At 37.2% G+C, this 25,886-nt stretch overlaps 2 protein-coding genes across 2 annotated transcripts in view; one reads left to right on the forward strand and one right to left on the reverse strand.

The window, feature by feature from the left end:
- Positions 1-15,163, forward strand: part of stat6 (signal transducer and activator of transcription 6, interleukin-4 induced) — a 50,559-nt gene extending 35,396 nt beyond the window's left edge. The window contains exons 19-20 of the mRNA XM_042491571.1: positions 13,534-13,650; positions 13,766-15,163. Coding sequence (XP_042347505.1) covers positions 13,534-13,650; positions 13,766-13,838 — 190 coding nt within the window. The 3' untranslated portion in view covers positions 13,839-15,163. The remainder of the gene's footprint in view (positions 1-13,533; positions 13,651-13,765) is intronic.
- A 3,228-nt stretch (positions 15,164-18,391) lies between these two features.
- Positions 18,392-20,364, reverse strand: mipa (major intrinsic protein of lens fiber a). The gene is made up of 4 exons (XM_042491822.1): positions 20,005-20,364; positions 19,576-19,740; positions 18,674-18,754; positions 18,392-18,577 (listed from the first exon to the last, which is right to left on the reverse strand). Exons 1-4 carry the CDS (start codon positions 20,362-20,364, stop codon positions 18,392-18,394), a joined length of 792 nt encoding a protein of 263 aa, XP_042347756.1.
- Positions 20,365-25,886: the final 5,522 nt, after the last annotated feature.

A 25,886-nucleotide genomic window follows, 5' to 3' on the forward strand; every position in this document is an offset into this window, starting at 1 on the left:
TAGCATGTTGAAAAAATGACCCAAAAGGCAAGGCTATAGTATGGCAAAAATGTCAAAATATGACATGTCCCAAAAACAGCTGAAAACACCTCAAAACAGCATAAAATAGCGTGCTGAGACATGCCATAGCAGAAAGTTGCAAAAATACTCAAAAACATCATAAAATAGCATGTTGAAAAAATGACCCAAAAGGCAAGGCTATAGTATGGCAAAAATGTCAAAATATGACATGTCCCAAAAACAGTCTGAAAACACCTCAAAACAGCATAAAATAGCATGCTGAGACATGCCATAGCATTAAAAGTTGCAAAAATACTCAAAAACATCATAAAAAATAGCATGTTGAAAAAATGACCAAAAAAAGGCAAGGCTATAAAAGTATGGCAAAAATGTCAAAATGACATGTCCCAAAAACAGCTGAAAACACCTCAAAACAGCATAAAATAGCGTGCTGAGACATGCCATAGCAAAGAAAGTTGCAAAAATACTCAAAAACATCATAAAATAGCATGTTGAAAAAATGACCCAAAAGGCAAGGCTATAGTATGGCAAAAATGTCAAAATATGACATGTCCCAAAAATGTCTGAAAACACCTCAAAACAGCATAAAATAGCGTGCTGAGACATGCCAGTGCAAAGAAAGTTGCAAAAATACTCAAAAACATCATAAAATAGCATGTTGAAAAAATGACCCAAAAGGCAAGGCTATAGTATGGCAAAAATGTCAAAATATGACATGTCCCAAAAACAGTCTGAAAACACCTCAAAACAGCATAAAATAGCGTGCTGAGACACATGCCATAGCAAAAAAAGTTGCAAAAATACTCAAAAACATCATAAAATAGCATGTTGAAAAAATGACCCAAAAGGCAAGGCTATAGTATGGCAAAAATGTCAAAATATGACATGTCCCAAAAACAGCTGAAAACACCTCAAAACAGCATAAAATAGCGTGCTGAGACATGCCATAGCAAGAAAGTTGCAAAAATACTCAAAAACATCATAAAATAGCATGTTGAAAAAATGACCCAAAAGGCAAGGCTATAGTATGGCAAAAATGTCAAAATATGACATGTCCCAAAAATGTCTGAAAACACCTCAAAACAGCATAAAATAGCGTGCTGAGACATGCCAGTGCAAAGAAAGTTGCAAAAATACTCAAAAACATCATAAAATAGCATGTTGAAAAAATGACCCAAAAGGCAAGGCTATAGTATGGCAAAAATGTCAAAATATGACATGTCCCAAAAATGTCTGAAAACACCTCAAAACAGCGTAAAATAGCGTGCTGAGACATGCCATAGCATTAAAAGTTGCAAAAATACTCAAAAACATCATAAAATAGCATGTTGAAAAAATGACCCAAAAGGCAAGGCTATAGTATGGCAAAAATGTCAAAATATGACATGTCCCAAAAACAGCTGAAAACACCTCAAAACAGCATAAAATAGCGTGCTGAGACATGCCATAGCAAAGAAAGTTGCAAAAATACTCAAAAACATCATAAAATAGCATGTTGAAAAAATGACCCAAAAGGCAAGGCTATAGTATGGCAAAAATGTCAAAATATGACATGTCCCAAAAAAAATGTCTGAAAACACCTCAAAACAGCATAAAATAGCGTGCTGAGACATGCCAGTGCAAAGAAAGTTGCAAAAATACTCAAAAACATCATAAAAATAGCATGTTGAAAAAATGACCCAAAAGGCAAGGCTATAGTATGGCAAAAATGTCAAAATATGACATGTCCCAAAAACAGCTGAAAACACCTCAAAACAGCATAAAATAGCGTGCTGAGACATGCCATAGCAAAGAAAGTTGCAAAAATACTCAAAAACATCATAAAATAGCATGTTGAAAAAATGACCCAAAAGGCAAGGCTATAGTATGGCAAAAATGTCAAAATATGACATGTCCCAAAAATGTCTGAAAACACCTCAAAACAGCATAAAAAATAGCGTGCTGAGACATGCCATAGCATTAAAAGTTGCAAAAATACTCAAAAACATCATAAAATAGCATGTTGAAAAAATGACCAAAAAGGCAAGGCTATAGTATGGCAAAAATGTCAAAATATGACATGTCCCCAAAAACAGCTGAAAACACCTCAAAACAGCGTAAAATAGCGTGCTGAGACATGCCATAGCAAAGAAAGTTGCAAAAATACTCAAAAACATCATAAAATAGCATGTTGAAAAAATGACCCAAAAGGCAAGGCTATAGTATGGCAAAAATGTCAAAATATGACATGTCCCAAAAAATGTCTGAAAACACCTCAAAACAGCATAAAAATAGCGTGCTGAGACATGCCATAGCAAAGAAAGTTGCAAAAATACTCAAAAACATCATAAAATAGCATGTTGAAAAAATGACCCAAAAGGCAAGGCTATAGTATGGCAAAAATGTCAAAATATGACATGTCCCAAAAACAGCTGAAAACACCTCAAAACAGCATAAAATAGCGTGCTGAGACATGCCATAGCAAAGAAAGTTGCAAAAATACTCAAAAACATCATAAAATAGCATGTTGAAAAAATGAAAAAGGCAAGGCTATAGTATGGCAAAAATGTCAAAATATGACATGTCCCAAAAAAATCTGAAAACACCTCAAAACAGCATAAAATAGCGTGCTGAGACATGCCATAGCAAAAAGTTGCAAAAATACTCAAAAACATCATAAAATAGCATGTTGAAAAAATGACAAAAAGGCAAGGCTATAGTATGGCAAAAATGTCAAAATATGACATGTCCCAAAAATGTCTGAAAACACCTCAAAACAGCATAAAATAGCGTGCTGAGACATGCCATAGCAAAGAAAGTTGCAAAAATACTCAAAAACATCATAAAATAGCATGTTGAAAAAATGACCCAAAAAGGCAAGGCTATAGTATGGCAAAAATGTCAAAATATGACATGTCCCAAAAAAGTCTGAAAACACCTCAAAACAGCATAAAATAGCGTGCTGAGACATGCCATAGCAAAGAAAGTTGCAAAAATACTCAAAAACATCATAAAATAGCATGTTGAAAAAATGACCCAAAAGGCAAGGCTATAGTATGGCAAAAATGTCAAAATATGACATGTCCCAAAAATGTCTGAAAACACCTCAAAACAGCATAAAATAGCGTGCTGAGACATGCCATAGCAAAGAAAGTTGCAAAAATACTCAAAAACATCATAAAATAGCATGTTGAAAAAATGACCCAAAAGGCAAGGCTATAGTATGGCAAAAATGTCAAAATATGACATGTCCCAAAAACAGCTGAAAACACCTCAAAACAGCATAAAATAGCGTGCTGAGACATGCCATAGCAAGAAAGTTGCAAAAATACTCAAAAACATCATAAAATAGCATGTTGAAAAAATGACCCAAAAGGCAAGGCTATAGTATGGCAAAAATGTCAAAATATGACATGTCCCAAAAACAGCTGAAAACACCTCAAAACAGCATAAAATAGCGTGCTGAGACATGCCATAGCAATTAAAAGTTGCAAAAAATACTCAAAAACATCATAAAATAGCATGTTGAAAAAATGACCCCAAAAGGCAAGGCTATAGTATGGCAAAAATGTCAAAATATGACATGTCCCAAAAAACAGCTGAAAACACCTCAAAACAGCATAAAATAGCGTGCTGAGACATGCCAGAGCAAAGAAAGTTGCAAAAATACTCAAAAACATCATAAAATAGCATGTTGAAAAAATGACCCAAAAGGCAAGGCTATAGTATGGCAAAAATGTCAAAATATGACATGTCCCAAAAATGTCTGAAAACACCTCAAAACAGCATAAAATAGCGTGCTGAGACATGCCATAGCAAAGAAAGTTGCAAAAATACTCAAAAACATCATAAAATAGCATGTTGAAAAAATGACCGAAAAGGCAAGGCTATAGTATGGCAAAAATGTCAAAATATGACATGTCCCAAAAACAGCTGAAAACACCTCAAAACAGCATAAAATAGCGTGCTGAGACATGCCATAGCAAATTAAAAGTTGCAAAAATACTCAAAAACATCATAAAATAGCATGTTGAAAAAATGACCCAAAAGGCAAGGCTATAGTATGGCAAAAATGTCAAAATATGACATGTCCCAAAAACAGCTGAAAACACCTCAAAACAGCATAAAATAGCGTGCTGAGACATGCCATAGCAAAGAAAGTTGCAAAAATACTCAAAAACATCATAAAATAGCATGTTGAAAAAATGACCAAAAGGCAAGGCTATAGTATGGCAAAAATGTCAAAATATGACATGTCCCAAAAATGTCTGAAAACACCTCAAAACAGCATAAAATAGCGTGCTGAGACATGCCATGCAAAGAAAGTTGCAAAAATACTCAAAAACATCATAAAATAGCATGTTGAAAAAATGACCCAAAAGGCAAGGCTATAGTATGGCAAAAATGTCAAAATATGACATGTCCCAAAAATGTCTGAAAACACCTCAAAACAGCATAAAATAGCGTGCTGAGACATGCCATAGCAAAGAAAGTTGCAAAAATACTCAAAAACATCATAAAATAGCATGTTGAAAAAATGACCGAAAAGGCAAGGCTATAGTATGGCAAAAATGTCAAAATATGACATGTCCAAAAATGTCTGAAAACACCTCAAAACAGCATAAAATAGCGTGCTGAGACATGCCATAGCAAAAAGTTGCAAAAATACTCAAAAACATCATAAAATAGCATGTTGAAAAAATGACCCAAAAGGCAAGGCTATAGTATGGCAAAAATGTCAAAATATGACATGTCCCAAAAACAGCTGAAAACACCTCAAAACAGCATAAAATAGCGTGCTGAGACATGCCATAGCAAGAAAGTTGCAAAAATACTCAAAAACATCATAAAATAGCATGTTGAAAAAATGACCCAAAAGGCAAGGCTATAGTATGGCAAAAATGTCAAAATATGACATGTCCCAAAAATGTCTGAAAACACCTCAAAACAGCATAAAATAGCGTGCTGAGACATGCCATAGCAAAGAAAGTTGCAAAAATACTCAAAAACATCATAAAATAGCATGTTGAAAAAATGACCCAAAAGGCAAGGCTATAGTATGGCAAAAATGTCAAAATATGACATGTCCCAAAAAAGCTGCTGAAAACACCTCAAAACAGCATAAAATAGCGTGCTGAGACATGCCATGCAAAGAAAGTTGCAAAAATACTCAAAAACATCATAAAATAGCATGTTGAAAAAATGACCCAAAAGGCAAGGCTATAGTATGGCAAAAATGTCAAAATATGACATGTCCCAAAAACAGCTGAAAACACCTCAAAACAGCATAAAATAGCGTGCTGAGACATGCCATAGCATAGAAAGTTGCAAAAATACTCAAAAACATCATAAAATAGCATGTTGAAAAAATGACCCAAAGGCAAGGCTATAGTATGGCAAAAATGTCAAAATATGACATGTCCCAAAAATGTCTGAAAACACCTCAAAACAGCATAAAAATAGCGTGCTGAGACATGCCATAGCAAAGAAAGTTGCAAAAATACTCAAAAACATCATAAAATAGCATGTTGAAAAAAAATGACCCAAAAGGCAAGGCTATAGTATGGCAAAAATGTCAAAATATGACATGTCCCAAAAAACAGCTGAAAACACCTCAAAACAGCATAAAATAGCGTGCTGAGACATGCCATAGCATTAGAAAGTTGCAAAAATACTCAAAAACATCATAAAATAGCATGTTGAAAAAATGACCCAAAAGGCAAGGCTATAGTATGGCAAAAATGTCAAAATATGACATGTCCCAAAATGTCTGAAAACACCTCAAAACAGCATAAAATAGCGTGCTGAGACATGCCATAGCATGCAAAGAAAGTTGCAAAAATACTCAAAAACATCATAAAATAGCATGTTGAAAAAATGACCCAAAAGGCAAGGCTATAGTATGGCAAAAATGTCAAAATATGACATGTCCCAAAAAATGTCTGAAAACACCTCAAAACAGCATAAAATAGCGTGCTGAGACATGCCATAGCAAAGAAAGTTGCAAAAATACTCAAAAACATCATAAAATAGCATGTTGAAAAAATGACCCAAAAGGCAAGGCTATAGTATGGCAAAAATGTCAAAATATGACATGTCCCAAAAATGTCTGAAAACACCTCAAAACAGCATAAAATAGCGTGCTGAGACATGCCATAGCAAAGAAAGTTGCAAAAATACTCAAAAACATCATAAAATAGCATGTTGAAAAAATGACCCAAAAGGCAAGGCTATAGTATGGCAAAAATGTCAAAATATGACATGTCCCAAAAACAGTCTGAAAACACCTCAAAACAGCATAAAATAGCGTGCTGAGACATGCCATAGCAAAGAAAAGTTGCAAAAATACTCAAAAACATCATAAAATAGCATGTTGAAAAAATGACCCAAAAGGCAAGGCTATAGTATGGCAAAAATGTCAAAATATGACATGTCCCAAAAAATGTCTGAAAACACCTCAAAACAGCATAAAATAGCGTGCTGAGACATGCCATAGCAAAGAAAGTTGCAAAAATACTCAAAAACATCATAAATAGCATGTTGAAAAAATGACCGAAAAGGCAAGGCTATAGTATGGCAAAAATGTCAAAATATGACATGTCCCAAAAAATGTCTGAAAACACCTCAAAACAGCATATAAAATAGCGTGCTGAGACATGCCATAGCAAAGAAAGTTGCAAAAATACTCAAAAACATCATAAAATAGCATGTTGAAAAAATGACCCAAAAGGCAAGGCTATAGTATGGCAAAAATGTCAAAATATGACATGTCCCAAAAACGTCTGAAAACACCTCAAAACAGCATAAAATAGCGTGCTGAGACATGCCATAGCAAGAAAGTTGCAAAAATACTCAAAAAAACATCAAAATAGCATGTTGAAAAAATGACCCAAAAGGCAAGGCTATAGTATGGCAAAAATGTCAAAATATGACATGTCCAAAAAATGTCTGAAAACACCTCAAAACAGCATAAAATAGCGTGCTGAGACATGCCATAGCAGAAAGTTGCAAAAATACTCAAAAACATCATAAAATAGCATGTTGAAAAAATGACCGAAAAGGCAAGGCTATAGTATGGCAAAAATGTCAAAATATGACATGTCCCAAAAATGTCTGAAAACACCTCAAAACAGCATAAAATAGCGTGCTGAGACATGCCAGTAGCAAAGAAAGTTGCAAAAATACTCAAAAACATCATAAAATAGCATGTTGAAAAAAATGACCGAAAAGGCAAGGCTATAGTATGGCAAAAATGTCAAAATATGACATGTCCCAAAAATGTCTGAAAACACCTCAAAACAGCATAAAATAGCGTGCTGAGACATGCCATAGCAAAAGTTGCAAAAATACTCAAAAACATCATAAAATAGCATGTTGAAAAAATGACCCAAAAGGCAAGGCTATAGTATGGCAAAAATGTCAAAATATGACATGTCCCCAAAAATGTCTGAAAAACACCTCAAAACAGCATAAAATAGCGTGCTGAGACATGCCATAGCAAAGAAAGTTGCAAAAATACTCAAAAACATCATGAAATAGCATGTTGAAAAAATGACCCAAAAGGCAAGGCTATAGTATGGCAAAAATGTCAAAATATGACATGTCCCAAAAATGTCTGAAAACACCTCAAAACAGCATAAAATAGCGTGCTGAGACATGCCATAGCAAAGAAAGTTGCAAAAATACTCAAAAACATCATAAAATAGCATGTTGAAAAAATGACCGAAAAGGCAAGGCTATAGTATGGCAAAAATGTCAAAATATGACATGTCCCAAAAATGTCTGAAAACACCTCAAAACAGCATAAAATAGCGTGCTGAGACATGCCATAGCATTGAAAAAGTTGCAAAAATACTCAAAAACATCATAAAATAGCATGTTGAAAAAATGACCCAAAAGCAAGGCTATAGTATGGCAAAAATGTCAAAATATGACATGTCCCAAAAACAGCTGAAAAAAAACCTCAAAACAGCGTAAAATAGCGTGCTGAGACATGCCATAGCATTAGAAAGTTGCAAAAATACTCAAAAACATCATAAAATAGCATGTTGAAAAAATGACCGAAAAGGCAAGGCTATAGTATGGCAAAAATGTCAAAATATGACATGTCCCAAAAAGTCTGAAAACACCTCAAAACAGCATAAAATAGCGTGCTGAGACATGCCATAGCAAGAAAGTTGCAAAAATACTCAAAAACATCATAAAATAGCATGTTGAAAAAATGACCCAAAAGGCAAGGCTATAGTATGGCAAAAATGTCAAAATATGACATGTCCCAAAAATGTCTGAAAACACCTCAAAACAGCATAAAATAGCGTGCTGAGACATGCCATAGCAAAGAAAAGTTGCAAAAATACTCAAAAACATCATAAAATAGCATGTTGAAAAAATGACCCAAAAGGCAAGGCTATAGTATGGCAAAAATGTCAAAATATGACATGTCCCAAAAATGTCTGAAAACACCTCAAAACAGCATAAAATAGCGTGCTGAGACATGCCATAGCAAAGAAAGTTGCAAAAATACTCAAAAAACATCATAAAATAGCATGTTGAAAAAATGACCGAAAAGGCAAGGCTATAGTATGGCAAAAATGTCAAAATATATGACATGTCCCAAAAACAGTCTGAAAACACCTCAAAACAGCATAAAATAGCGTGCTGAGACATGCCATAGCAAAGAAAGTTGCAAAAATACTCAAAAACATCATAAAATAGCATGTTGAAAAAATGACCCGAAAAGGCAAGGCTATAGTATGGCAAAAATGTCAAAATATGACATGTCCCAAAAACAGCTGAAAACACCTCAAAACAGCATAAAATAGCGTGCTGAGACATGCCATAGCAAAGAAAGTTGCAAAAAATACTCAAAAACATCATAAAATAGCATGTTGAAAAAATGACCCAAAAGGCAAGGCTATAGTATGGCAAAAATGTCAAAATATGACATGTCCCAAAAAATGTCTGAAAACACCTCAAAACAGCATAAAATAGCGTGCTGAGACATGCCATAGCAAAGAAAGTTGCAAAAAATACTCAAAAACATCATAAAATAGCATGTTGAAAAAATGACCCAAAAGGCAAGGCTATAGTATGGCAAAAATGTCAAAATATGACATGTCCCAAAAAATGTCTGAAAACACCTCAAAACAGCATAAAATAGCGTGCTGAGACATGCCATAGCAAAAAAGTTGCAAAAATACTCAAAAACATCATAAAATAGCATGTTGAAAAAATGACCCAAAAGGCAAGGCTATAGTATGGCAAAAATGTCAAAATATGACATGTCCCAAAAACAGCTGAAAACACCTCAAAACAGCATAAAATAGCGTGCTGAGACATGCCAGTGCAAAGAAAGTTGCAAAAATACTCAAAAACATCATAAAATAGCATGTTGAAAAAATGACCAAAAGGCAAGGCTATAGTATGGCAAAAATGTCAAAATATGACATGTCCCAAAAATGTCTGAAAACACCTCAAAACAGCATAAAATAGCGTGCTGAGACATGCCATAGCAAAGAAAGTTGCAAAAATACTCAAAAACATCATAAAATAGCATGTTGAAAAAATGACCGAAAAGGCAAGGCTATAGTATGGCAAAAATGTCAAAATATGACATGTCCCAAAAATGTCTGAAAAAACACCTCAAAACAGCATAAAATAGCGTGCTGAGACATGCCATAGCAAAGAAAGTTGCAAAAATACTCAAAAACATCATAAAATAGCATGTTGAAAAAATGACCGAAAAGGCAAGGCTATAGTATGGCAAAAATGTCAAAATATGACATGTCCCAAAAACAGCTGAAAACACCTCAAAACAGCATAAAATAGCGTGCTGAGACATGCCATAGCAAAGAAAGTTGCAAAAATACTCAAAAACATCATAAAATAGCATGTTGAAAAAATGACCCAAAAGGCAAGGCTATAGTATGGCAAAAATGTCAAAATATGACATGTCCCAAAAATGTCTGAAAACACCTCAAAACAGCATAAAATAGCGTGCTGAGACATGCCATAGCAAAGAAAGTTGCAAAAATACTCAAAAACATCATAAAATAGCATGTTGAAAAAATGACCCAAAAGGCAAGGCTATAGTATGGCAAAAATGTCAAAATATGACATGTCCCAAAAATGTCTGAAAACACCTCAAAACAGCATAAAATAGCGTGCTGAGACATGCCATAGCATTAAAAGTTGCAAAAATACTCAAAAACATCATAAAATAGCATGTTGAAAAAATGACCCAAAAGGCAAGGCTATAGTATGGCAAAAATGTCAAAATATGACATGTCCCAAAAATGTCTGAAAACACCTCAAAACAGCATAAAATAGCGTGCTGAGACATGCCATAGCAAAGAAAAGTTGCAAAAATACTCAAAAACATCATGAAATAGCATGTTGAAAAAATGACCCAAAAGGCAAGGCTATAGTATGGCAAAAATGTCAAAATATGACATGTCCCAAAAACAGCTGAAAACACCTCAAAACAGCATAAAATAGCGTGCTGAGACATGCCATAGCAAAGAAAAAAGTTGCAAAAATACTCAAAAACATCATAAAATAGCATGTTGAAAAAATGACCCAAAAGGCAAGGCTATAGTATGGCAAAAATGTCAAAATATGACATGTCCCAAAAATGTCTGAAAACACCTCAAAACAGCGTAAAATAGCGTGCTGAGACATGCCAGTGCAAAGAAAGTTGCAAAAATACTCAAAAACATCATAAAATAGCATGTTGAAAAAATGACCCAAAAGGCAAGGCTATAGTATGGCAAAAATGTCAAAATATGACATGTCCCCAAAAACAGTCTGAAAACACCTCAAAACAGCGTAAAATAGCGTGCTGAGACATGCCATAGCATTAAAAGTTGCAAAAATACTCAAAAACATCATGAAATAGCATGTTGAAAAAATGACCCAAAAGGCAAGGCTATAGTATGGCAAAAATGTCAAAATATGACATGTCCCAAAAATGTCTGAAAACACCTCAAAACAGCATAAAATAGCGTGCTGAGACATGCCAGTGCAAAGAAAGTTGCAAAAATACTCAAAAACATCATAAAATAGCATGAAAAAAATGACCAAAAGGCAAGGCTATAGTATGGCAAAAATGTCAAAATATGACATGTCCCAAAAATGTCTGAAAAACACCTCAAAACAGTGTAAAATAGCATGCTGAGACATGCCATAGCAAAGAAAATTGCAAAAATAGTCAAAAACATCATGAAATAGCATGTTGAAAAAATGACCCGAAAAGGCAAGGCTATAGTATGGCAAAAATGTCAAAATATGACATGTCCCAAAGATGTCTGAAAAACACCTCAAAACAGCATAAAATAGCGTGCTGAGACATGCCAGTGCAAAGAAAGTTGCAAAATACTCAAAAACATCATAAAATAGCATGTTGAAAAAATGACCCAAAAGGCAAGGCTATAGTATGGCAAAAATGTCAAAATATGACATGTCCCAAAAATGTCTGAAAACACCTCAAAACAGTGTAAAATAGCATGCTGAGACATGCCATAGCATTAAAAGTTGCAAGAATACTCAAAAACATCATGAAATAGCATGTTGAAAAAATGACCCAAAAGGCAAGGCTATAGTATGGCAAAAATGTCAAAATATGACATGTCCCAAAAATGTCTGAAAATACCTCAAAACAGCATAGAATAGCATGCTGAGACATGCCAGTGCAAAGAAAGTTGCAAAAATACTCAAAAACATCATGAAATAGCATGTTGAAAAAATGACCCAAAAGGCAAGGCTATAGTATGGCAAAAATGTCAAAATATGACATGTCCCAAAAATGTCTGAAAATACCTCAAAACAGCATAGAATAGCGTGCTGAGACATGCCAGTGCAAAGAAAATTGCAAAAATACTCAAAAACATTATGAAATAGCATGTTGAAAAAATGACCCAAAAGGCAAGGCTATAGTATGGCAAAAATGTCAAAATATGACATGTCCCAAAAACGGCTGAAAATACCTCAAAACAGCATCAAATAGCGTGCCACCACATTCCAGAGCAAGGAGAAAACGTGGAGAAACATCATTGCATAGCATGTCGAAAAAAAGGCCATAAAAAACACACTTTGGTATGTCAAGCCATCGTAAAGTATGACAAAAACATCAGCTTTTGACATGTCAAATAAATAGCTAATAACACTGTATTATAGCTTGTAGAGACACGTCATAGTATACAATGTCGAGAAAAAAAAAGCCCAGAACGACATGATAAAGCATGTTTTCATTTTTTGAATTTTATTTAATAATCGAGGGCAGCAATGACATCAATCATTTTTACATAGAAAAATGAGATGATGGTTGCACCAGATTTAGTGAGTCGCTAATTTCCTTCTGTAATCCCACACAAAACTGTGAAGACCCACAACAAAACACCAAGACATCAAGGACAACACTACTGACAATACAAGGCAGATATCCCACATTATAAAACATAACACGATAAAACAGTAGATATATCCAGCTCATTGCAAAGTGTAAAAGTCTTCAAAAATATTCAATAAATACATTTTTGAATTGATCATTTACAAGTGTTAAGGAATCAATAAATAGGAGAACCACAGTAAACCATATCATTGGCACTTTTTTTCGACATTATATACTTTGACGTGTCTCTACAAGCTATAATATGTCGTTTTGAAAATGATTAGTGTAGTCAAAAAATGGTAAAGTTTGACAAAAAAGGCTGAAAACAAAATATTATAGCTTGTAGAGACACTACGTAGTGTACCATGTTCAAAAAAAGGCTCCAAATAACATAATATAGCATGTTTTTATCTTTTCATTTTATTTATTCAACAACAAAACATCAAGACATCAAGAACAACACAACTGACAATACAAGGCACATTAACTACACTATTAAACACTATAAAAGAGTAAGACTATGTAGACTAAGACACCTCATAAGACTATGAGGTGTCCCTACAAGCTTGTAGGGACACCTCATAGTATTGTACGTAAAAAAAAAGGCATCAAACGTCACAATATAGCATGGCGAAAAAAATGGCTGAAAACGACATAGTATAGTATGTCAAAAAATCTCAAATTCTGACATGTTGAAAAAATGACTGAAAACTGCATAATATAGCTTGTAGAGATCCGTCATAGTATAGCATGTTGAAAAAAAGAAGGCCAAAAACGTCATTAAACAGCATGTTGAAAAAAATTGCTGAAAATGACAGTCGAAACACGGCAAATTTTGACATGTTGAAAAAATGACTGAAAACCGCATATTATAGCTTGTAAAGGCATCATAATAGGGCATGTCAAAAATGGGCCAAAAAAAACGTCATAATGTAGCATGATGGAAAATGGTTGAAAACACCATAGTATAGTATGTCAAGAAACATTAAATTTTGACACACCGAAAAAATGTCTGAAAACAAAATATTATAGCTTGTAGAGACACTTGATAGTATACCATGTTCGAAAAAAAGGTCCCAAAAGTCATAATATAGCATGTCGAATATTAAGGTTGCTAATGATAACAGTCCTTTTGTTTCTTTTAGGCATCAGTTTGGGCAGCCTTTCAGCCCTCAGGAGTCCATCAGTCAAGACATAATGGAAACAGCACCTAACTCTGTGGAGTTCAGTCCAAGCCCGTCTGTTGGCTTCCCTGAACACATGTAGGTTTTTTTTTTACATGTCTGTGCATGCAATTTATCTCCATCTTGTATAATTTTTCCCCTAAATAGTTTTGTACAGTGTTTAGAGGTCATAATGTGTCTGTCTGTCTTCTAGGCCCGCAGCTAGCCCGCATATGGATCTGGATTTAGACACTTTTCTCCAGAATCTGGAGAAGAACAGTGTCTAGACTCCAGGAGACAGACGTCGGACAGAGACGAGAGCTAAAGTGTGTCTTTGGCCATTATTTGTGCAGACTTTCTTCTTTCACTTTCGTCATCCATCTACAGATGAATCTACTTTTGGATAACAACAAATCTGATTTCCCCTGGACTTAACATGTTGAGCTGGTGCTACATGAAAGCAGGAAATCATTTTTGTGACAATGTCAAACTGAGAACAAACAAACAGAACCCAACATCGTGTTCTGTCGGCCATCCTCTTTGTGCACCTCTTTATTAAAATCTGTACACTCTCTCACCTGGTCGTAAGTTTGTTGATGTTAGCTAATGGAGATTCTTTTTGAGGTAATTATTTTGTCTGTGCTTGTTGCATGTTTTTCTAACCATGATAAGGCAAGCATATTTGAATCATATTTTGCATAAAACTCGTCCTTATGATGGATAAGCTTCAGTCATAGTATATTACACACCTAATCTTAAATTTATGCACAATATACATGAAAAAGACATCATAACCTAGCAAATGTTTATGAGCCTAATATGTCTTGTGCTAGTGAAGATTAGAAACATGAGATAAACAATAAGCTTTTCCATCACTAACTGTAAAACGTGCTGAAGCTATATCACACTGATGGACACTTACAATGCAATGGAAGTTTTGATGATGATGGTTGTGGTGGGAAATGCTTTTGTCTGCCATCTGCTTATTTTGTGTTACATGTTTATATTTTTAAAGCTGTCATTTTTGGCCTAAGGTATATATGGCCTTAAGTATGCATCTAGTTGCTATGTCTTTGGATTGATATAACACATACATGTAGTGAAAGTAGATGATCAACAGTATTTTCCATTTCCTCTTTATTTCTATGTAGATTCAGAACCAATGAGATGTTTTTTTTATGTTACTACATTAATGCAGTTTTTGGAGTCTCACTTAACATGTTAATGTGCCATTTAAGAGTATTTTTGGTTTTACAGATAAAAACATGTTAGGAGTAAAGTAATTAAAGTTGTTTATTTTGACAGGGAATGTGGGAGTGCTAAATCTAATTTTGCTCTGATATTAGTAACTTTTATCTGTAGCTGAATGTTTATTAAAAATCTTTCTCATTAACGGACTTTGGGTTTTATAAGAAGCTTTATACTCCCCTTCCATCACTGTCAATACTGTTCGTGTAATAATATAATAGTGTATTGGATGTTGCATGTATTTTTTACCAGATGATAACCTTTCATATCTCGTGGATTGACTTAAGGATAAATTACACCAAGGCTACAACAATCCATATAATCTTTCAACTGAGGTGTCAAATAAAATCTGTTTTTCTGAGAATTATTTTTGTGCATTTATTTACAAGAAATTATTTATGTTCCTTAAGCCAAGTTTGAGTGATGTGACAGATGTTTGTGGAAAATGTTTTAACACTGCACAAAGAGGAATATGTCCCATGGGCAATTGGAGACTGATTTCCATCTTTCACTGCCCCTGAGGTATCACAGAAATTTGTTTTGCAAATGTTTATATCAGTGCTTACTGGGTTTGACTCTCAGAAGTGGCATAAATATGTCATAAATCAGGGGTGTCAAACATATGGCCTGTGTGCCAGAACTGGCTTGCCAAAGGGTCCAGTCCAGCTCACTGGATGACTTTGAATGCCGAATATTGATGCATTTGTGAAAGCTGAGAGTTTAACAGTGAGTAGCCTACTTAATGTAAAATGCTATTTCAGAGACTTTTTCACCCTGACCAGGTTACAGTTCTCTGAAACAACAATGAAGGCTTCTTGTGGTCATATCTAATATTGTACAAAAAAGTTTGCTTTGTAAATGGTTTGGAAGGCAGTGGATAACTTACACTTTATTTTGGTGTGGTGTCGAAGTGCATAGAAAAATGCACATGTAATGACAGTGAGTAGTAGACTGAGGCGCATTGTTAAAATTGCACCTGTTTTTCTTGAGACACCTCAGGCTATTCATCATCTGTTTTGTAAATGGATAAATGTTTTTAGAATGTACCAATTTACAATAAAATATTGGGCAAAGTTTGGTGGGTTAGGTGTCGTTATTGACAGGTTATAATGCAGTGGTTTTACTGGTTCAGCTCACTTGAGATCAAAGTGGACTGTATGTGGCCCATGAACTAAAATGTGTTTGATACCCCTGTCATACATGATCATTGTAGCATAAATCTAAGATTTTGGCAAATGTAGTCCGTCTTTCGTGGAAACACCTATTTAAATCCCATATCTTCTAGTCTAAAAGAAAACAGACAAAGAAATGATTGGAAACATAAGAATTTTCGGATTTTTTTGACATATAAAAATAATAAATCAGTGGCATTGCGATCGGGAAGGTATGCCTGATACCAAAAAGGCTGTCCATCGAATGAAAGCATATTGGTGTCACTTCCATAATCCATCAGCCAAAGAGGAGACATTGCATAACTAGCATATTATATTTCCTATCCATCCAGTTTCAACAATCATGAAATGTTTTTTTTTTTAAAAAAGAAAACTTTACACTGTACATCACAAAGCTTTTCCATTAGAACACAAATTCTAATTTTCAACATGTCACTAAAATGTAAATTCTACTCAACCACTGCCAGGGAAATCACACTGAAAAAAAAGGTTATGTAGAGGAAGCAGAAAGAGAATCAGCTTACATGTCTGGTTCGATAACTGCTTGGGTGAAATTTGTCAAAATGCTAACTTGCCCCGTCCCCTTCCCCCCATCCCAGCAGCTTTAGATGTCCCCTCATTAGAGCAGAACAAGATGGCTGCCTCATAAACAAAGGGAGGAGGTAGGGTGAATGAAGGAGGGATGGAAGAGAGAGGGGACGCTAGGCTCCAACTTCAGAGTCCATTCTCTCTTGTGTAGATTGTATGAAAATAAAGGTGTACATTTATCACCCTGTACAAACACACTAAAGATTTCAGTCGCCTCGCAGTAACCTTCTCTCTTCTCCCAAATATCGGAGAGGGGCTTGTCCAATCAAACTATCTCACTCCCAAAGAGCCACCCAGCTTAGCGTAGAAAAGAGAAGGCACCAGGTGTTTGCCAACACCAGCAACAAGCCACCACACCTCATGCACTCTTTCATTTCTAACCTCGAGTTGATGTAACAAAGACCCTTCAGTCGTGTCAAACAACACAATTCAACTAAAAAAAAAAACAAACTTGTTCCTCATGACAGCTCGTCAGCTTTGCTTTCTTTGTTTTTCCATGGCAGACACGCAAAAGTAAAAGCAAACCAACTATCACACACCTGTACATGAATCTGTGATAAGCACTGCTCTATAAGCAAAGCTCATGTCAGAAAAGTCATTTAAAGTGTAACCAACACAAATATTGTAGAAGTTGTCTAAATGTGGTGCAGATTTCCTGCTTATAAAGCAACAGATTTGGTGGCAATTATACCATTTCAAGTGTAGTTGTAATGTTGTTGAAGACTGAGCTCAGAAAAGACCAGATAGTTTTGTGTTTTGTGTTTATTTTAATATAAATATGAATGTGTGTGTTTCTCTAGCTGAGACACAATATCTAAACTGAATGAAATTGGCTTGAATACTCAAAAGCAGAAGTTATTTTCATCTGATATAAAAAGGGGATCACTCTAAACATGGAATCTGTTAAACTTTTGCAGGGTCAGTAAGGGTGAGGGAAAGGTTGCATCTTTCCCTAAAATATGCTTGTTTGATTTTAAAAAATCAGGATACAGACAAATTGTGGCAATGAAAAGTGAAAAATAAAAATAAAAACAAGCACACACACACGCACACACACACGCACACGCATACACATGCACAGAGACATGCATGCACACCCACTCTGTCTCTCTCTCACACACATACTACTGAAAAAAAAAGAGCGTGAGCCAAATAAATACTGGTAAAGTACAATACGTACATGTAATTTACCCAAAGTTCATTAAACGAAACGAAACGCGAGATCACTCTGGATCAAAATGGAAAAGCATGCAGAAGTCCACTGCTCTACTGTAGCTTCACTCCTAGCAGACTACAAAAGAGGGAGAAAAACAGAAAAGAGAGAGAAAGTGAAAGAAAGATAGCGAGAGAGGCCCCTGTCCTGAGCAGTTATAGCCACCTGGTCAGCCAGGAGTGACTGACCCCCCACACCACAGGGCACAGGGTGCTTCCTTCAGTGGCAAGTCTTCTTCTAACCCTCCATCTTTGTCCTGCAGTCCAAGGGGGAGGAGTAGGAGGAGGAGGAGGAAGAGGGGATGGAGGAAGGGTGGGTGTAGGAGGAGGAGGAAGGGTGGGTAGAGGTGAAATCACGCAAGATGTTTGGGGCTGTGGGTGTCCCTTCACTGTTCTGGATGCAGAACGAGGATAACAAAAGCGTTTGGGGATCTGTGTTAAGCGTGTGTGGAGGCAGGGAGGAGGTATGTGCTCAGAAATGCTGAGTGGGCTGAGGATGGACCGGGAACTCCCCCGTGTGCGCGGTCTCTCCGAGAGGCTTGCCACTCTGAAGGGCACCCGGCCGCCAGGGAGGGGGGGACAGGGGGGGGGGGTCAGAAAGCCAATCTTCCTCTCCAGGCTTATAGGGCCTGAGTCTTGAGCTCGATGGGCTCTCCCCTGGTCTCCTGCTGGCCCTCTGCCTCTGGGGGCCGGGTGCCCTTCAGAGTGGCAAGCCTCTCGGAGAGACCGCGCACACGGGGGAACAGCATGAAGTCGTACAGCAGAGCACCCATGGCACCGCCAATCATGGGTCCCACCCAGTACACCTGCAGAAAAGACAAAAAGCAGAATGCATTAGTGAGTTTGAAGATGTCACATCACCATGCGTAGTGTAAAAAGAGTTACAGATATGATTGTCTTACCCAGTGGTTGACAAAATTCCTGACCAGGACAGCAGGGGCGAAGGATCTTGCTGGGTTCATTCCTGCTCCAGTGTAGTACATCTGAGTTAAAGACAGAGAAAGCAGTTCAGGGTTAAGTAACTGCATGTGTGCAGGGACATTTCTAACATCTGAGGACATAAAAATGCTCTCTGGCTCCTTAGTTACTCTTAAAATGTTTTTGGTTTACCTTCCAGATTGTTTATGAATTGTGATGAGAAAACTATTGGGAATTGTTATTAGTATTAAGGACAGAACCCTTCACAAATGCTACCATTAAAAAATGTATTGAAAAGTTAGAAAAATAGTTAAATATAGTGTAACATGGAACAGTGGTCAGTACATTTATTAATTCACTAGTATGAATTAGATGACACATTATTAGATCTGGGGATTTTTTAAAATAAAGTTTTAATTTCAATGTTTTTATCTTTTTTTCCCAATATCACAAATTTTTGATGTTTAGATAAGATAAGATAATCCTTTATTGAGGAGGGGAAATTCAAGTTTTGCAGCAGTACAGGGTAAATGGTAAAGGTCAAATAGAACAACATATACTAGATAAAAGATCAGTATACTGTACAAAAAGTACAAATCGAATAAAAAGTAGAAGTACAAATAAAAAATAGAGGTACAAAATAAATATTAAAATGCAAGAGTCTATATTGACAGTGTTTTGATTGTGGATTGGGGGATATCAGTGTAATTATTTGATGTATGAAGTTATTATTATTATTATGATTATTATTATCATCACCATTATTAAAATTAGGCCTATTCTCATAAAAGAAATGTACATATGTAGGTAATATGTTTAGCTCTGGGGCTTTTAATTATGATTATATTCTTGATGAACCCAGTGGGACATTGCAAATTTATCTTACCCCAAGAAGATGCCCCATGAGCACAGAGAAGCCGATGGCCAGGGCAGCGGAGCCCAGGCGTCCGTTGCGCCGCTCATCAGTCACAGCAAAGATGCAGACAACAAGCTGCAGGGTGAGGAAGACCTCCATGGTGGTGGCCATGCCCAGGCTGATGCCTGGCTGCAGCTGAAAGACAGTAGGGATGGGAGAAAGATCATAGTAATGATGAGAGTACATAAAGTTTGTTACATAGACATTTTGATTTTTTTTTCCTTTAAATGACCCTATGTCAGACTTGTCAGGTTTTCAAATCAGAATTGACGATTATGTTTTTGTATGTATACAATACTTAATTTGTGATGTATACTCTACAGTCAGTATATGTGAAAAATGTGGTGTAACATTTGTACTAATGGATGTAGTGCTCCAGTGACTGGCAGGTAATCTTACCGTGTTAAGAGCAAGGTTTCCTCTCATGTTGCTGGGTGTGACCCCATAGAGCACAGCAGCACCAGCCAGTGCTCCCAGACACTGGGCCATGATGTAGAAGAATGCACGGAACAGGGACATCTGGGAGCCGATCAGGTAGGCGAAGGTAACAGCTGGGTTGATGTGTCCTCCGCTGATGTGGCCGATGGACTGGATGAGGGTGGCAGCCGCCAGCCCAAAGCAAAAGGCAACATGGAGGACATTATGGGGCCCAGTGGTCCAGCGGAGGGCTGCCCCGAGCCCAAAGAATACAAAGAACATGGTGCCGTAGAACTCGGCGAACACAGCCCGCCAGAAAGACATGGACCTGAACTCCCACATGGTGGCAAAAGGTCAAAACCTCGGAGCGATGGAGGGATAAAAAACAGAAAAACTAATCAACTAAAAGGAGATTCTGCCTCTCCACAACAATGACTGTGTTTCAGACCAAAAAACACAGAGCAAATGACAAAAAAATTTGCCCTCAAACAGAACCTGCCTCTCTAAAGCTAAATGCAACAACACGTAAACTGCTCAACATGTAACTCTCATGCAACTGTGAACAATCTGCTGCTCTGTATTCTGATTTCTGTCATAGAGAGCTCCTGAGTGGAGCAATACGCCAGTCTCTGTGCATCTATGTGCCAACCCCGCTGGTTGTTAGTAGAAGAACATGGATAGACAAACGTTAAGCATGTCCTGCAGACATTCAGCCTCTTTACCAGAGCAAGGGGAGCTCAGAGGCCTTTTTATAACACCCCAGGGGCCACAGCAGCCCCACCAGACCCAGGGGAGGGGCCAGCACACAATACAACAAATCAAAACAAAATCATTTAACCCTTCTCCTGCCATGACCTGCCTTTGTCTGCTTGTTGTAGAAACTGCTCTGAATCTGAACTAATGGATTGCAAGTTTAAAAGCCCCAAAAATAATCACAGTGGTGCTTGATAATTAATTTAACTTATGTGTGTAGGACATGTCTCAGCATATAGCAGTTTACGTGGCACTTTTGAAATTATGAGTTAAGGTGGAACTAATGTGGGGAGGAGTAAACAAAATGTAAAATGTTTTGGAGCAGCTTACAGTTCAGCAGGGGGTTTTCCGGTCTTGTTTTACTTAAAGAAGTGGTATATCTTATACCTATGTATCGCCAATAAACTGGTTGAAGAGTTCACACAAAATGGTGGAAAATCTCATTCATGACATCACTGGTTGATAAGCCCCCTTAAGAACTGCAGTAACTTTCAAACCTGAAAATGGAAAAGCAGTGGGAATGTGGTGGGCAGAACCTGTGAGTTGCTTGAAGTGGAGCGCAGTGGGAATTTTACTTGATTTCTCATAATAGTTTTTACAAACACAAAACTAATGTCATGACAGTATCCACCTTTCACTCATTTCCCGTGATTTTCTTTTCATTGTATCCTCTGTAATGTGCAGTTCACATTCAAGCTAATCAAAGTGCGAGTAACTTCTCCACTTGCGCTCTGGATTGGTACAAATTTGTGGCAGCAGAACTGATTAGGCACAGTTTTACTTTGTGTGTGTATGTGTGTGTGCTGGGCGGGTTTGGAGGCTCAGGTTGGATAAAGCGGTGGAAAATCCACGGTTGGAGAGGAAGAGGGGAGAGCAGGCCTGGCATTGAGCTTCTGCACTGGAGCATCATGCTGACCAGGGCAGCAAGCAGGACGGCCGCAGCGCTCTGAAAGGATTATGCTGAGCTCACTGCTTTTCTCCTTTCATGCATACAGACAAAATGCTGGCAGTAACAGTTTCTGCTGGTTTCTATGATCTGTTTGTCTTGCCATCACTGTTCAATCTGCCCTTGTCCATGGGCTAGAGCTGCTGTATGTATTCGCCTCTGCACTCACACTCCAGAGAGCTGTGCTATGCTGGCATCAGAAGAACATACAAATATAATCAGCAGACATTTTTATGTCTTTAAAGACATAGGTCAGTATAGAAGTTGTGATTAAGTGTGATTTTTCATATCAGTGTGAAAGCAGATGTTTGGATGTTCTTTTCAATCTAAACAACATGAAAAACACAAAAAATCTGCTATAATCATTTAATGAACAGTGTTCACTTTTCTTCATATATCAAAAATATGGTGTTGATCATTCCCTGCTTCTGATAGTTTATTAGTTTGCCAGTTAGTGTGCCTCTATTGTGACGAGTATTATGTCCTTCTCATGACTCCCTCAGTCAGTGGTAAGCCAGCTTTTGTGGATTTAAGCCCACAGTTTAGTTTCATAGGGGATGGTGTTGAAAAGGTGCTTGCATTGTGTTTTCCTGTTCCCTAGGTCCAGACTGCTGACACATACATAATAATATGCAGCTGCTAAACACCTCACACTGGAGCAGAAACTCTGGTCTACATTCACCACACTGTGGTGAAACCATGTATTACGGGACACGAGGTGCAGGACTGAAACATACAGTGTTAATACCATGTTAGGTGCTCAGGTGCTGATAAAAAAACATTTCTTTAAAAATCCTCAGCAGGGGATATTTATGCTCCATTTCCTTTACACGATTGCTTCATACACCAGGCTTTCATAAGAAACAACAAATCAAGCATTTGTCATCTCACTGACAACAATCTATAGTTCTTATGCCCATGAATATACTGTATTGTGCTCTCATAGTTCCATATATGACCCACAGTGTATGGGATGTCTCATTTTATCTTCAGATGAATTTTAAGCTACATTGTTGCCCACAATGACTGATTATTTGTAGTGTCTTCAAGTATTTGCACCTGGATTAGAACACTGCAGCTATTTGGCTATTTTCATTTATCCTCGTCATGGGATATTATGGATCCTGCCACATGCAGTAATTGGCTAATACACATCACATCAATGCGTCAAGGTCGGAGGCAGATAGGATTATGGTGAAAAGGTCATGGCTAGGGCTACTAGCCAAACTTGGATATTCTCTAGTAAGGTGGTGAATTCACAAGAAAAAAAAAGTAAAATCTACTGCCAGAAATTCATGTGACGTTGTCTGACAAAGTATAAATAGCGAAGTCCGTTTAAGTGATTTAATGGGCTTCTTCTGACCACTCAAAGCACTTTAACGCCACATCATTCAAATACACACAGACTAGTGGCCAAGGTGACCGTATAGGATGAGACCTGCTACTCAGCTTAAACGCACTCACAAACTGAAAACTGAAGTTATTGTACTTGTCCCCAAACACCTCAGAAACTCTTTGTCTAAATTTCTATATAAGGCATTGCCTTGGCCTCTAGCACAATTGTAAGGACCCTCAGAGTTTTGTTCGATCAAGATTTATCTTTTGCCTCCCGTATAAAACAAATTTCAAGGACTCGTTTCTTTCACTTGCTAAACATTGCAAAAATTAGGCATATCCTGTCTCAAACAGACACTAAAAAATTAGTTCACGTGTTTGTTACTTCTAGGCTGGATTACAGCAACTCTCTACTATCCGTTTGCGCCAACAAGTCTCTCAAGTCTCTGCAACTGGTCCAGAACACTGCTGCATGTGTACTAATGGGAACGAAGAAAAGGAATAATTTTTCTCCTGTTTTAGCTTCCTTACACTGGCTCCCTGTAAAATCCAGAATTGAATTTAAAATCATTCTCCTTACCTACAAAGCTCTGAATGATCAGGCTCCGTCTTATCTATCACAGCTCATAGTTCCCTATCAACCCTCAAGAGCATTGCGCTCTGAAAACGCAGGGTTACTTGAGGTTCCTAAAGTCTCCAAAAGTTGAAAAAAAAGGCTCAGGAATGGACATGCCAGTATTCAAGCTTGCAGCTCGCCAACACTCTAGTGCCAGACACCACTGGACAAGCAAAGAGGTCCTGTGTCCATGCCTTGATAGGTCAGATGTCCTACCATGAATTGGATTAGGCTCTGACCTGTTAAACATGGATATAGGACCTCTGGTGTATCACCACCTCCCACGGTGCAAATAGCATTGCTGGTTATGAACACCTGGGTGCTAATAGCAACTGCCTTGATAGTTTTGTCACCTGTTATAGCCATACATTTCTTTAATATTATCATGTGGCCTGTGAGTTGTCATATTTGTGTTTATCATTATAATTAGTTATTAGAATGAATCATTGGTTCAACTGATTGATTACCTGGGTATGGTTTTGTTTTGAGAGGTTGTATAGTCACCTGAGTATGGCAGCTAGAAGGTCAGTCTAGCAATGTCAATGTTGGGTGACACTATGGTTTCATGCGATTTTGACCACACTTTGAAGTTCACTTAATGCTTGTTTTATGTTACTTAAGTCATTCTTTCGTTAAGTATTAAACTTAATTGGGATTTTGTAACTGCTTTGATTCACGTTTGGGAGCTCCTTTGTTTAAAAATAAATTAAACTGAAGAAACCAGTGTTTTGTTTGGAGTGTGTTAAAACACCACAGTCTTAAAACCCGGTGCTATTGTCACCCTTCGGATGCTGTGACATTAGGTCAAAATCGCTTTGTTTTTGGACTGACTGGACGCTGGATTGGACAAGTTTGAAGGACTTTTGTTAGATGACTGGACAAGGTTGCAAGTACCGTGAGTAAAATGTGAGCAGCCGCGCTCGCACACATTCTATTGTTCGTTGAATCCTTCCTGGGAAATAATGTCCACTCAGTGTTTTGCCTCGATAACACTTGTACAAAAGTAAAGAAACAAAAACCTATTCTGATCAAGCAATCGAGGCAGAAAGGACATTGTTGCAAGCAATTAAAAGGCGCAAAGGAAAACTCAGCGCACTGTCAAGAAAAAAGAATGAAGTGCTTCAAATGAATAAAACAAATTAAGACAAAGAAAACGTAAAAAAAATTGTGGACTCATTTAATAAACATTATCTAACTTTATGGAGCTGCAAGTGACTGTGCAATCCCTGTTGATATTTGATGAGAGAAACTGATCATGCTTACTAGTATGAGCCAAGTAAATTGAATTCAAGGAATTCCTTAACACTGTTAAGTTATGGATGCAAGAAAATGATGATGGTGATGAAGATGATAACAAAAATGATGATGATGCTGATGATAAAGAGGATGATAAGGATGGTGAAAATGATGGATCATGAAAATGCCAGTGAGACTGGCCCTAGTGCGCCTCAGGTAGCTTCAAGCACCAGCAGGAACTCAGGATCAATAGCAGCCGCCTGCTTAGAGGCTGAGCGTGCTGCTCTGGGCACAAAGGTTCAAACATTGGAACAGAAGCATGCTTTGGATATAAGAGGAAGCAAAGTTAAAGGCCAAGCAAGAAAAGCTTGCATTAACAACGGACCTGGCAGTAGCCGAGACGAAAGCAAAAGTACTGAGGCAAGACGGAGCTGGCTCAGTGAGTTTGAAGACATGCAGCCGCAAAAGTCAAAAGCACTCTGCTTCATCTAAACTTTCCTCTGCTTGAATGCAGAAACCACCAGCACCAAAGATAACTCCACTATCTTTAAAGGCACCAGGAAAAACTAAGCAATTAACTAAGCAACTAAGCATCTATTTAAAACTGAGTCAATCGTTGCCCCAACTAACAGCCATGCTAATACAGAAACACGTGTCCCAGAAAATGTACTTGCAGATGCTTTGAGGAGGCAAAACGACACAACTAAAATGTTAGTGAATTAACAGAAAGCCTCTCTCCGCAAAAATTCAAAACAGGGGGAGAAGTTTAGCCACTACTGTCACCACCGTTTTAGAAAAGCCACTCCTGATAAATACACTGTTAGGTGTGTTACTTCGTTTCCGGCAGGGACCATAGATATCATGACCAACATTGAGGGAATGTTCCACCAGGTGAGGGTGGCAAAAGAAGATGTCAACTTTTTGCGCTTCCTCTGGTGGCCTGATGGGGATGTCACACACATCTGGTGGAGCACAGAA

Source organism: Plectropomus leopardus, chromosome 8, assembly GCF_008729295.1.
Source record: "Plectropomus leopardus isolate mb chromosome 8, YSFRI_Pleo_2.0, whole genome shotgun sequence".
Classification (NCBI taxonomy): domain Eukaryota; kingdom Metazoa; phylum Chordata; class Actinopteri; order Perciformes; family Serranidae; genus Plectropomus; species Plectropomus leopardus.

Bases quoted from the DNA above. Each gene is read 5' to 3' on its own strand.
- mipa (XM_042491822.1), bottom strand. From the start codon at position 20,364: ATGTGGGAGTTCAGGTCCATGTCTTTCTGGCGGGCTGTGTTCGCCGAG. The intron at 18,755-19,575 runs GTAAGATAAATT...TCTTTAACTCAG, and splicing joins TCATGGGGCATCTTCTTGGG to ATGTACTACACTGGAGCAGG. The intron at 18,578-18,673 runs GTAAGACAATCA...TCTTTTCTGCAG, and splicing joins GGAATTTTGTCAACCACTGG to GTGTACTGGGTGGGACCCAT.